The following is a 13,953-nucleotide window of genomic DNA, read 5'->3' on the forward strand; positions in this document are numbered from 1 at the left end:
AAAAGAAGAATTAATTTTTTTTCTCCTTTCAGAAATATCAAAGCCAGCCCATTTCGTTTTTGGCCAGCATTTCATCAGTCAGCCTCTGTTGCTTCAAATCTTTGCAAGGATGGGAAACTGAAAAAAAAAAAAAATAATAAATGGTAATAATAATAATAATAATTCTAGTTCAAGGATTTTAGAAATATCGATTTCAGTTTTACATTGTTTTCTAATTCAGGTGTTTGTTTTAATTTTTTTTTTTTATTGATTTCAAGTTTACACATTAGTTTCGAGTTTCAGTTTTTTCAGATTTCCGAAATTTATTATTATCAACAGAGTTCCATGGAGTCAAGAGAATCATTGTGGAAGGTCCCACTCTCACATGCACAGCTCATTGTATCTCGACTTAAATGCATTCTCTGTTCCTGCACTCACCACATTCTCAGGCAATGCATTCCAATCACCCACCACTCTTCATGCAAAAAATCTACTCCTCACTCCCGCCTTATACACCTTTCAGGGATGGCCGCTCATTCTCCCCCCCATCTCCAGACATTCCATGAAAAATTACCTCCACACTAATCATCTGGTAATTACTACTTACCAGTTTATGTCTTGATCATGTCTCCCCTCTTCCTTCTATCCACTACGCTCGGTAATTTGCATTCTTCCAATCTGTCCTCAATATTCCACATTCCAGAAACCAACTTTGTCAATCGTTTCTGGATCCTCTCCAAAATCTCATCACCCTTTCATCCCCTTCAAAATATCCCCACCAGTCCTATACTATGCATCCCATCTTTGCTTCCCAAATTTTAAAACCTTACACTTTGCAACAATAAACTGACATTCCCACACACACTTTCCCATTCAGACAGTCTGTTCAGGTCATCTTGCAAAGCTACATCTGCTCACTTCTTATAACTGTCCTCAAATTTTCATTTGCAAACAACTGTATATCACCATTTAAGCCCTTTCCAATGTTATTTACATACAAATTAAACAATAATAGTCCCAAAACAGACCCTTGGGGCATGCCACTAGTGACTCCTCTTCCGGGATATCACTCCCCCATACACAACCTGTTGATACCTATTAGACAGCCGATCTCCAATCCAGTGCATTAATCTATTATTTAATCTCATCTGTGTCAGGCTGTAAAGGTTTTTGATAGATTGCAACATGACTAACTACCAGTTTGTCATGTTGCAATCTATCAAAAACCTTTGCAAAATCTAAAAGCAGACTGCTAAAACTTGATCTTCCTTTAGAAAACCCATGCTATCCATTAAAGAGAATTCTGCTGCTGTCAACCCAGTTCAGAATACTTGTCCTCACTAGCTTCTTCAACACCTTGACTACAACTCCAACAAGCAGATTGGCTTATAATTCAAAGCCTTAGTCTTATCACCTCCTTTATGAGGTGGAACAATTTTGCCATCTTTCCATTCCTTTGGAAGCTGGGCTAATCTGATTCATGTCCAAAATATACATTAAAGCTAAATGTATATTTGGTCTAATGTATTAAAACTGAGAACTTTTATTGTTAATAGACCATAAGATTTAATGATTAAAAATACAAAGAGCCAACAAGTTTCACTAGCCACTCTAGCATTTTCAAGGCTGTACTAGTCTAGTATGAAAACAAATGCATCAAGTTACATGAAAACATACACTTTAGTAACTGCCAGGCCATTACATTTGATAATTCGTGTTTGATGGCGTGCATGCGTTCAAATGCTTCAGTCAGAATCTGGTACATGACCACGTGTTGTGTAGTTTTTCGCATATTGTAGTTCTGTTAAGCTGAGAGAATTGATGAGAAATTTTCATATGTCTTTAAGAATAGCAACTTGATTTCTATTTAAATTATTGCCTGTGCGTAGCACCACTGCTGCTTCTTTGAAAGTTCTGTGTCTGTAGTCATTCTCGATGTAAGGCATAGAACTGTTTTACCAATCTATAACATGATTTGATGTTGGGAAATGATGAGCTAAACCAGATGTGATGATTCTATTGTGATTGACATCCCCTACATGTTCCTTCTGTCTTAAGAAAGGCCAACACGTGCATGGAATTTCATATACTCCAGGAAATTTGAAGAAAGGTACCTCATCTTTGGGTGATCTTAAGACTTGTCTGATCATGGTAGTTGGTTTAAAAACTACTCAGATGTTATGAGCTTTTAACATTCTCGCCAATTTTGTGGATACTGAATTAATATATGGAATGACAGCTGTGGACACATATTGGGACTCCATTCCACGTTGTTGGAGGTTGTTTTTAAAAACCAATTTGTTAAAAATGTTAGAAGGATATCTCATCAATTCTCTCAGCTTAGCAGAACTACAATATGCGAAAAACTACACAACACGTGGTCATGTACCGGATTCTGACTGAAGCATTCGAACGCATGCACGTCATCAAACACGAATTATCAAATGTAACGGCCTAGCAGTTACTAAAGTGTATGTTTTCGTGTAACTTGATGCATTTGTTTTCACATCAGTACAGCCTTAAAAATGCTAGACAGTGGCTAGTGAAACTTGTTGGCTCTTTGTATTTTTAATCGTTAAATCTTATGTCTTTTAACAATAAAAGTTCTTAGTTTTAATACATTAAAGCTATTGTTAACTCCTTGAACATTCCCTCAAGACATGCAGTGATATACCATCAAGTCCCATTATATATTACTTGTTATCTATTATAAACTGCTTTTGCATTCTCAATCAAAATAAAATAGCTGTACTATTAAATATGTTTATTAAAATTCAACCAGATATGCCTCTTGTATAAGACAGATATTATACCTTTAACTTTCTTTGCTGCTTGTTTAAGTAAACTCATTCGCATCATTTCACCAAAGTTGGTTCGAGTAGCAAACTTCAGATGATGACATCCCAGGTTTAAAAACCAAACAGAGCACTGCTGTGGCAGTAGTTGTGCTAAGTGATTAGCTGCAGTATAGTCTGCAGCTAATCACCTAGTACAAACATTGTCTGGGGATATGTCCTGAATGTAATGCTCGAAATGCAGCATTACATTCTGTTCTTTGATGGTTTGAAACAGGATCCCATGAGAATCAGTAACTAATCTTACCTGGGGGACGATATAGTTTTTTCTTATTATAATCATAGGCTTATTTCTCTATTTCAATTTAAACTGATATTTTTTACCATTTTAAATTCGGATAAGTTTTTATTATTACCCACTCCCAAAAAAACAAAAAAAATTTCTGGTGCAATTTTCAGGGATGAAAAACTGAATTTGATACAGTTCCCTAACCCTGATTCTTTGTAGTGCATCACTGTCCTGCATTTTCTTTCATTATTATTATTATTATCATTATACACCTCCAGGGAGTCCAAAGACTCATCGAGGGAGAGTGTGCCAACAGCATCGAACGATTGGTCCCCTTCTAACTACTAACCGCGCTCAAACTTACTTAACTGAGCCATTAGTAGCAGAGGCTCTACCAATCGACCAACCTATGCCGGCATAGGTTGGTCGATTGGTAGAGCCTATCATAAGCAGAAAGATTATGAGGAACATCAAGTAATTTATTAAGGAATGCTTCAATTAATTAATATGGTTCTTCAGATTTCTCATTCCCCACCAAGATAAATTGCCCAATAAAATAACAATACAATCTATAATAGAAGAATGGATTCTTGACTATCATCAAATCCCCCCCCCCCCAAAAAAAAACAATTGGGGGGGAACAAATTTGTATTTGTTTTTCAGTTTCATCTGAACAACTTGTTCAATGAAATTAGAAAAAGGAAGCCAGGGCAAGTTGTGAACATTCAACTTCACGTGAAATGCAACTGTCTAGTTACTCATCATCATCAAATTCCTGCCATGTACCCTCAAGGGGTGTACAGGATATGACAGTACTACATGAAAAATTTACATCATTACTAACTTCCTATCTACAATTTTCCTCCAAATCAGTCTGTTACTTGTCAAGACTCCAACATTATCAGATCTTATATTTCTATCCTCTAAGGCACTTTGTACCGTATCAATCCACCTATATCTTGGTCTTCCTCTGAGTCGTTTTCCTGACAACCTGGCAGAGAACACTTGTTTTGCTAATCTTTCCTCTCCCATTCTATTTAAGTGACCATACCACCTGAGATTAGCTCTGCTAACGCATTCCTGGATGCTGACAATGTCAAGTTCTTTCCTAATATCCTCATTTTTAATATGATATTGCCATTGATGCCATCTGTTCACGCCTCTAATCTTTCTCAGGACTCTCATATCTACGGTCTCTAGTCTTTGGTCAAGTGTTTTACTTCTGACCCAGCTCTCAGATCCATAAGTTAAAACTGGTTTGAACACTGTCTTGTATACAGCTAATTTAGTGTTCCAACTAATTTCTCTCTTATTCCATATGAATTTATTCAATTGACTTCCCACCGTACCAGCTTTACTGATTCTGTTGTCTATTTCTATATTTAATTTACCATCTTCAGTAAAAATCGTGCCTAAGTAACTGAAATGTTTTACTTGTTCCACAGGTTCTCCATTCACAACACAGTTGACATTTTCAATGATTCTGCCTATTTTCATTGTCTTTGTCTTTTTATTGCTGACCTTCATACTATATCTATTACAACAGCTATTCAATTTAGTCAGAGAATCTTGCAGACTTGTAGCGGATTTATTTAGAAGTATAACATCATCCGCATGAAGCAAAAAGCTGACATTAACATCTCCAATTTTGATATCAGGTTTAATACCACTTTCCTTCATAATGTGATCCATATAGATAATGAATAACAGAGGGGATAATGTACATCCTTGTCTCACACCAGATTTAACATTAAACCATCTTCTTGTACTTCCTTCAATTCGAACTGCTGACTTACAACTCAAATAAAGACTAAGTATTGCTTGATATAATGCCCCACTGACACCATATAACTGCAGCGTATTGAATAGCTTCTCTCTTGGCACCTTGTCATATGCCTTTTCCAAATCGACAGAACTTAAATACAGATCTTTGTTATATTCCCATGCTTTCTCGACTATTTGTCGTAAAGTGAAGATCTGAACCTGACAGCCTCTATCTAGCCTGAATCCAGCTTGTTCTTCACCAAGTTTTTCTTCCACAATTCTTCTCAACCGTTTCTCAAGTATACTTGCATAGATCTTGCCAGGAACACTCAGCAGGGAAATACCTCTGTAATTCTCACATTCAGTTTTATTTCCCTTTTTATATATGGGTACTATTAGAGCGCTACTCCAATCATCGGGAATTCGTCCCTCAGTCCAGGCTTTCTGAACTATGCAGTGCGGCCACTGTAAGACTTTTATACCACCATACTTCAGCATTTCTGGTCGAATATCATCTACTCCTGCTGCCTTTCCACATTTCAAGCCTTTGATGGCTTTTTCTACTTCAAGTATGGATATGTATTCCTGACTGCATGCCTGGTCAGTGTTTTTTTTATCACTGTGCTATCGTCAGTGCTTGTTTCATTTAGCAGTTTTTCAAAGTAATTACTCCATACTTCAAGGATATCTTTTTCTCCTGTTTTCATGTCACCTTTATCATCTCTAACTCCATTTACAGCACTCTTTTCTCCATTCCTAAGCTTCTTCAACAACCTCCAGAATATTTTGCCACCTTCTTGATATTTATTTTCAATATTCTTGCCAAAGTCCTCCAATGACTTTTGTTTAGCTAGTTTTACACACTGTTTAGCTTTCTTACATTTGCCTCTGTATTCTGTAAGAGTAAAAGCTGACTTAATTGCCAGGAACTTTTGATATGCTTTCTTCTTTTCCTTCACTGCCTCTTTAACTTCCTGTGTCAACCAGGGAGTTCTGATTTTTTTATCCTTACACACAACCTCACCATATGCCTCTCTGGCAGAATCAATCAATGTTTTCTTCAGAGTTTGCGACTGAATCTCCAAGGTTTGATTCCTGTTCTCAAACTCTTTCATTTTCTTTTCAATAATCTTTCTGTATTTTAGTCTACAGTTCACATCTGAAAGCTGCTCAACTTTTATTCACTTTAAAACTTTCTTACATGTTATTCTTTTCAATATGAAATTCAATTTTATCCTGCTCAAGACTAAATAGTGATCACTTCCAATTTCAAATCCTCTGTACACTCTGGTGTCCTGCACTAGGGAGAAAACATCACTATCAGCAATAACATAATCAATGAGACTTTTCTTATTCCTAGCCTCTTCTCTCCATGTGAATTTGTGCACATTTTTATGTTGGAACATGGTGTTAGTAATAACCAGTCCATGTCCTGAGCAGAAATCCAACAGATATTTGCCATTATTATTAGCTTTGCTCTTTTCTCCAAATTTTCCCAAAATATTTTTGTATGTCTCACAATCATTTCCTACTCTGCTATTTAGATCCCCAACAAGGACCAACTTTTCCTTTTTCATTGTGTCAGCTGCGTTTTCTAAAGCGTCAAAAAATTCCTCCACTTCTACCTTAGTAGAACCTTCTGTGGGACCATAGGCACAAATAAGTCTCATTGTCCAGTTCCCCATTCTCATATTTGCCCACGGTACTCTACTTGAGACTGACTGCCATTCAAGAAGATTAGCCTCATATTTTGTGTTGAATACTATGGCTACTTCTTCTTTTCCTTGATTGTCATTGCCTGAATATAACATTTTGTATTTATTGCTTGGGTGCTTAAGGGTAAGCTGTACAACTGAGAGGAGACCTCCACATAGCCTTTAAGGGAATGCGGAGGTCTCCTCTATATATAAACGAACGAGGATGGGCTGGCAATTTGGGGTTTAGCCAACCAAATTGTATTCTTATTGGTTAAACCAAAATAAAAAATGATGGTACAACATGACAAAATTTCATGCCGGCTGGGGCTTTGCCGGTTAAACAAGGCCCCCGTTGTTTTCGCCAGGGAACCAGGGCGAACAGTGAAAAGTCAGCTACTGGAACAAACAAATCTGAAAACAAACCCTAACTCAACATCACCAGAGTTAAAGATCGGTACTATCAACGTAAGAAGCCTGAATGGCAAAGAAATGGAGCTAGCCGAGGAATTAGATAAGTATCAGATCGACATAATAGGGGTGATTGAAACAAAAAAGACCAAAACTGGTGAGATCTTTCTGAGCAATAAATACAAAATGTTATATTCAGGGAATGACAATCAAGGAAAAGAAGGAGTAGCCATAGTATTCAACACAAAATACGAGGCTAATCTTCTTGAATGACAGTAAGTCTCAAGTAGAGTCATGTGAGCAAATATGAGAATGGGGAACTGGACAATGAGACTTATTTGTGCCTATGGTCCCACAGAAGGTTCTACTAAATTAGAAGTGGAGAAATTTTTTTGAAGCTTTAGAAAAAGCAACTGACACAATGAAAAAGGAAAAGTTGGTCCTTGTTGGGGATCTAAATAGCAGAGTAGGAAATGACTGTGAGACATACAAAAATATTTTGGGAAAATTTGGAGAAAAGAGCAAAGCTAATAATAATGGCAAATATCTGTTGGATTTCTGCTCAGGACATGGACTGGTTATTACTAACACCATGTTCCAACATAAAAATGTGCACAAATTCACATGGAGAGAAGAGGCTAGGAATCAGAAAAGTCTTATTAGCTATGTCATTGTTGATAGTGATGTTTTCTCCCTGGTGCAGGACACCAGAGTGTACAGAGGATTTGAAATTGGAAGTGATCACTATTTAGTCTTGAGCAGGATAAAATTGAATTTCATATTGAAAAGAATAACATGTAAGAAAGTTTTAAAGCGAATAAAAGTTGAGCAGCTCTCAGATGTGAGCTGTAGACTAAAATACACAAAGATTATTGAAGAAAATATGAAAGAGTTTGAGAACAGGAATCAAACCTTGGAGATTCAGTGGCAAACTCTGAAGAAAACATTGATTCATTCTGCCAGAGAGGCATGTGGTGAGGTTGTCTGTAAGGATAAAAAAATCAGAACTCTCTGGTGGACACAGGAAGTTAAAGAGGCAGTGAAGGAAAAGAAGAAAGCATACCAAAAGTTCCTGTCAAATAAGTCAGCTTGTGCTCTTAGAGAATATAGAGACAAATGCAAGAATGCTAAACACTGTGTAAAACTAGCTAAACAAAAGTCATAGGAGGACTTTGGCAAGAATATAGAAAATAAATATCAAGAATGTGGGAAAATATTCTGGAGGTTGTTGAAGAAGCTTAGGAATTTAGGAAAGAGTGCTGTAAAAGGAGTTAGAGATGATAAAGATGACATGAAAATGGGAGAAAAAGATATCCTTGAAGTATGGAGTAAATACTTTGAAAAACTGCTAAATGAAACAAGCAGTGATGACAGCACAGTGATAAAAAACACTGACCAGGCATGCAGTCAGGAATACATATCCATACTTGAAGTAGAAAAAGCCATCAAAGGCTTGAAATGTGGAAAGGCAGCAGGAGTAGATGATATTCGACCAGAAATGCTGAAGTATGGTGGTATGAAAGCCTTACAGTGGCTGCACTGCATAGTTCATAAAGACTGGACAGAGGGACGAATTAAGGATGATTGGAGTAGAGCTTTCATAGTACCCATATATAAAAAGGGAAATAAAACTGAATGTGAGAATTACAGAGGTATTTCCCTACTGAGTATTCCCGGCAAGATCTATGCAAGTATACTTGAGAAACGGTTGAGAAGAATTGTGGAAGAAAAGCTTGGTGAAGAACAAGCTGGATTCAGGCCAAATAGAGGCTGTCAGGATCAGATCTTCACTTTACGACAAATAGTCGAGAAAGCATGGGAATATAACAAAGATCTGAATTTAAGTTTTGTCAATTTGGAAAAGGCATATGACAAGGTGCAAAGAGAGAAGCTATTCAATATGCTACAGTTATATGGTGTCAATGGAGCATTATATCAAGCAATACTTAGTCTTTAATTGAGTTGTAAGTCAGCAGTTAGAATCGAAGGAAGTACAGGAACATGGTTTAATGTTAAATCTGGTGTGAGACAAGGATGTACATTATCCCCTCTGTTATTCATTATCTATATGGATCAAATTATGAAGGAAAATGGTATTAAACCTGATATCAAAACTGGAAAAGTTAATGTCAGCTCTTTGCTTTATGCGGATGATGTTATACTTCTAAATAAATCCGCTACAAGTCTGCAAGATTCTCTGACTAAATTGAATAGCTGTTGTAATAGATATGGTATGAAGGTCAGCAATAAAAAGACAAAGACAATGAAAATAGGCAGAATCATTGAAAATGTCAACTGTGTTGTGAATGGAGACCCTGTGGAACAAGTAAAACATTTCAGCTACTTAGGCACGATTTTTACTGAAGATGGTAAATTAAATATAGAAATAGACAACAGAATCAGCAAAGCTGGTACGGTGGGAAGTCAATTGAATAAATTCATATGGAATAAGCGAGAAATTAGTCGGAACACTAAATTAGCTGTATACAAGACAGTGTTCAAACCAGTTTTAACCTATGGATCTGAGAGCTGTGTCAGAAGTAAAACACTTGACCAAAGACTAGAGACCGCAGATATGAGAGTCCTGAGAAAGATTAGAGGCATGAACAGATGGCATCAATGGCTATATCATATTAAAAATGAGGATATTAGGAAAGAACTTGACATTGTCAGCATCCAGGAATGCGTTAGCAGAGCTAATCTCAGATGGTATGGTCACTTAAATAGAATGGGAGAGGAAAGATTAGCAAAACAAGTGTTCTCTGCCAGGTTGTCAGGAAAACGACCCAGAGGAAGACCAAGATATAGGTGGATTGATACGGTACAAAGTGCCTTAGACGATAGAAATATAAGATCTGATAATGTTGGAGTCTTGACAAGTAACAGACTGATTTGGAGGAAAATTGTAGATAGGAAGTTAGTAATCATGTAATTTTTTCATGTAGTACTGTCATATCCTGTACACCCCTTGAGGGTACATGGCAGGAATTTGATGATGATGATTGATGATGATGTATTTATTGCTCATCAAGTTCTCACCAGTTTTGGTCTTTTTTGTTTCAGTCACGCCTATTATGTCGATCTGGTACTTATCTAATTCCTCAGCTAGCTCCATTTCTTTCCCATTCAGGCTTTTTACGTTGATAGTACCGATCTTTAACTCTGGTGATGTTGAGTTGGGGTTTGTTTTCAGATTTGTTCCAGTAGCTTACTTTTCGCTGTTCGCCCTGGTTCCCTGGCGAAAACAACGGGGGCCTTGTTTAACCGGGCGACGCCCCATCCAGCATGAAATTTTGTCATGTTGTACCATCATTTTTTATTTTGGTTTAACCAATAAGAATACAATTTGGTCGGCTAAATCCCAAATTGCCAGCCCATCCTCGTTCGTTCAGTATCAAAGTAGATACCCAACAGGGTGCACCACGTGAAGGTGAGAATTGGACATTAGGTCAGAAGCCGTGGTCGGTTCTCTGCATTCCTTTAAAGGCTATGTGGAGGTCTCCTCTCAATTATACAGCTTTGACCCTTAAGCACCCCGTCTAGTTACACGGCATTCTCAAACATAGGATGTCAGATCTGATGAATGCAGATGTATGGCCACTGATCGAAGAAATTGTGTACAGCATGTAGGAAGTTGAGGTACAATAGCAATTGATGAACCACTGAGATTCTGTCAGAAATAACCAGCACAGACTAGTAACATTAATTATGATGGTATTAGAATTATGAATTGGTGAAGTGGATGTAGAAGCTTATTTTGATGATAAAAGATAACACTGTCATGTTATCTTTAATTCATAATTACTTAAATTTAATTCATAATTACTAAATGAATAAATTTAATTACTTAAATTTATTAATAATTACTTAAATAAGAGTGAAAATTAATAATAAAACTGAACAGTATTTAATTTTCAATCTTAAATCTGATATGAAATAAACTGTTATAATAAATCTTTTTGAAAACTACCTTGTTGATGGACTTGGACAACATTTCATTTTTTTCTTTGGAACTGCTGGAGTCAAAGTTAGAACAGTATTTCTGTGGACCTCTTGAATGATATCATTTAAAAGAGCATCATCATCATCATCACCTCCTTTGTTATCTTTCTATAAACAAAGATGTATAAAGAAAAAAAAAACTTTTAAGGATGGTTGACAACATACACACTACTTTGGTCACTACAGTACTCAAAGTTTAGGTTTAAAAATGTTCAATCTTACTAAATTAAATTTTACAATTGAAATTTCCTTTATGCATAGTTTTAGACTAAACTGTAATGAAATTTAAATTCTGAGATATCCAAAGTTTGTTGCAAGATTTGTTAAATTGACTGCTATTACCAATATCTTAATTTTACCATGCATACGAATTCTTTGTGCATAACATTTAAATAGCTGACCTCTAATTATTTGCTGATAATTATAGATTGGATAATTATGGTAAACTTAAAAAATGAGTTATAGCAGTGCCACAGAATAAGAAACTGAGAAGGAACATTATGTTGGTATGAAGACCATGAATTGCTTAAGTAGATGCTTTTTTGATGATGAAACATAAGATAATTGTGTCATATCACAATTACCTAAATAACAGTGAATAGGAAATTATCAAGAGGTGTTCAAGAGAAGTAACATCACACAGCACACCCAGTCAGAAAGATAAATCGGATGAAAGTTAATCAGATGAGCAACATCATTGTTGTTGAAAAAATATGTTGTGGAGGGAATGAGAAACAATATGATCAGCAAGCTCATGAACAGTAAAGCAAAAGTAAGAAGAAAGACCAAGTCAGATTATGATAAAATTACATGATTAGGCTAATTTCCTCTGTTTCCAAAGGGGTCTTTCCTTAAATAGTGAGTAAAATAAAGAATGAAAAATAAACTTTAAATAAAAATAAAACTTTAAATAAATAAAAGCAAATTGCAAGATGACTGAAGCAGAAAAAATAGCTGCATTACTGAATGCACTATGAAGGGTGTACCTGTACCGTCCATGTGATATAATAATTGGTATTATTATATCAAATGAAACATGCAGTATAAGCACTGTAGTAGAAAACACTCAACAGGAATGCAATCAGTAGATGATATTCAACCAGAAACACTCAAATATGGAAGTATAAAAGTTTTACAGTGGTTGCACTGCATAATTTAGAACAGCGCTTCCCAAACTGTCGGCCGTGGTCCCCTTGGGGGCTGTGAAATAATGAAAACAAATTTGAAATGTTTTAAGACAGTAGATTTTTTTTAATCTTAAAAGAAACGTATTTAATTTTTATTATTTCTTTTTGTTCTTTTTTATATTTTAATGGAAAAAATCACACACTGGTGTTGGTTCAAAAATTTTGCTTCTTGCGTATTTCGGAGATTAATGAATATCAGTAAATATATGCTTATTCACATAAGTTTCATTTCAAAGGTATTGATAAGAAAGAAACACAAAAAAAGATTACAAACACAAAATCTCGAATATAAATATTATAATAAAATATGTCTATATTATGATTTTTTTTATGATCAAATAAAAATCTCAAATATAAATATTATAATAAAATATGTCTATATCATGATAATTTTTTTGAAAGGGGGCCTTGGCATCCATAAGTTTGGGAAGCACTGATTTAGTAGACCTGGTAAGAGGGTCAAATTCCAGAAAAGACCTCATAGTACCCAACTGTAAAAAAGAGAAATAAAACTGAGTGTAAGAATTACAGAAGTATTTCTCTAGAGATTTATATTTTTCTAATGAGTGTTCTGGTAAGATTTATGGAATATATTTGAGAAATGGTAGGAAAAATGGTGGAAGCTGGATTCAGGCCAAATAGAGTTTATCAGGATCAGATTTTTACTTTAAGACAGTTGAGAAATCTTGGCTTAGGAATATAACAAGGATCTTTCATAGATATGACATGGCGCCAAGAGGAAAGCTCTTCAAAACGCTACAGTTATATGGTGAAAATTGGACATTATATCGAGCAATACATAGTCAGCAGTTAGAAATGAAGAAGGTAGAGAAAGATGGTTTGATATTAAATCAGGTATGTGTCATTATCTCCACTGTTATTCATTATCTATATGGATCACAAACCTGATATCAAAACTGGTGATGTTAATCTCGGCTCCTTTATGCAGATGATGTTACACTTTTAAATAAATCCAGTACAAGTCTGCAAGATGCCCTGACTAAATTGAATAACTGTTGTAATAAATTTGGCATGAAAATCAGCAATAACAAGACAAAGACAATGAAAATAGGCAGAAACACTGAAAATATCAACTGCATAGAACAAGTAAAAATTTCAGCTATTAAGGCACACTTTTTTATTGAAGATGGTAAATTTAATATAGAAGAAACAGACAACAAAATCAGTGAAGCTGGTATGGTAGGAGGTCAGCTGAATAAATCTGTATGAAATAAGAGAGAAATTTGTCAAAACTAAATTAGCTATATAGAAGACAGTGTTTAAACCAATTTTAACTTATGGATCTGAGAGCTGGGTTAGAAATAAGACTCTTGATCAAAGACTGGAGGACCACATATATGAGTGTTCTGGGAAAGATTAAGGTAATGAACAGATGACTTCAATCACAAACATTCCTGAATGATAACAAGCATTCAGGAATGTGTTAGCAGAGCTAATCTCAGGTGATGTCACTTGAACAGAATAGGAGAGGAAAGATGAGCATAACAAGTGTTCTCTGCCAGGTTGCCAGGAAAAAAAGACCCAAAGGAAGACCAAGATTTAGGTTGATTGATACAGTAAATAGTGCCTTAGAACAGCGCTTCCCAAACTGTGGGCCGCAGCCCCCCTTGGGGGGCTGTAGGTTTTGTTGAGGGGGAGGCTGTGAAATAATGAAAACAAATTTAGAATGTTTTAAGACTAAGTAGATTTTTTTTATTTTAAAAGAAACGTATTTAACTTTTATTATTTATTATTTCTTTTTTGTTATTTTTTACATTTTAATGGAAAAATTCACACATTGGTGTTGGTTCACAAACTATGCTTCCTGCGTA

At 35.6% G+C, this 13,953-nt stretch overlaps 1 protein-coding gene across 4 annotated transcripts in view; it reads right to left on the bottom strand.

Annotated features, from left to right (window-relative positions):
- Nucleotides 1-13,953, bottom strand: part of PolA1 (DNA polymerase alpha catalytic subunit) — a 561,406-nt gene that overhangs the window by 428,598 nt on the left and 118,855 nt on the right. For all 4 annotated transcript variants that reach the window (XM_090402430.1, XM_090402431.1, XM_090402428.1 and 1 more), the window contains exon 6: nt 10,903-11,042. In XM_090402430.1, the coding sequence (XP_090258556.1) occupies nt 10,903-11,042 (140 nt within the window). The remainder of the gene's footprint in view (nt 1-10,902; nt 11,043-13,953) is intronic.

The sequence above is a fragment of the Typopeltis vanoorti genome, chromosome 13 (assembly GCF_054136105.1).
Source record: "Typopeltis vanoorti isolate ZY-2024b chromosome 13, IOZ_Tvanoo_1.0, whole genome shotgun sequence".
Lineage (NCBI taxonomy): Eukaryota > Metazoa > Arthropoda > Arachnida > Uropygi > Thelyphonidae > Typopeltis > Typopeltis vanoorti.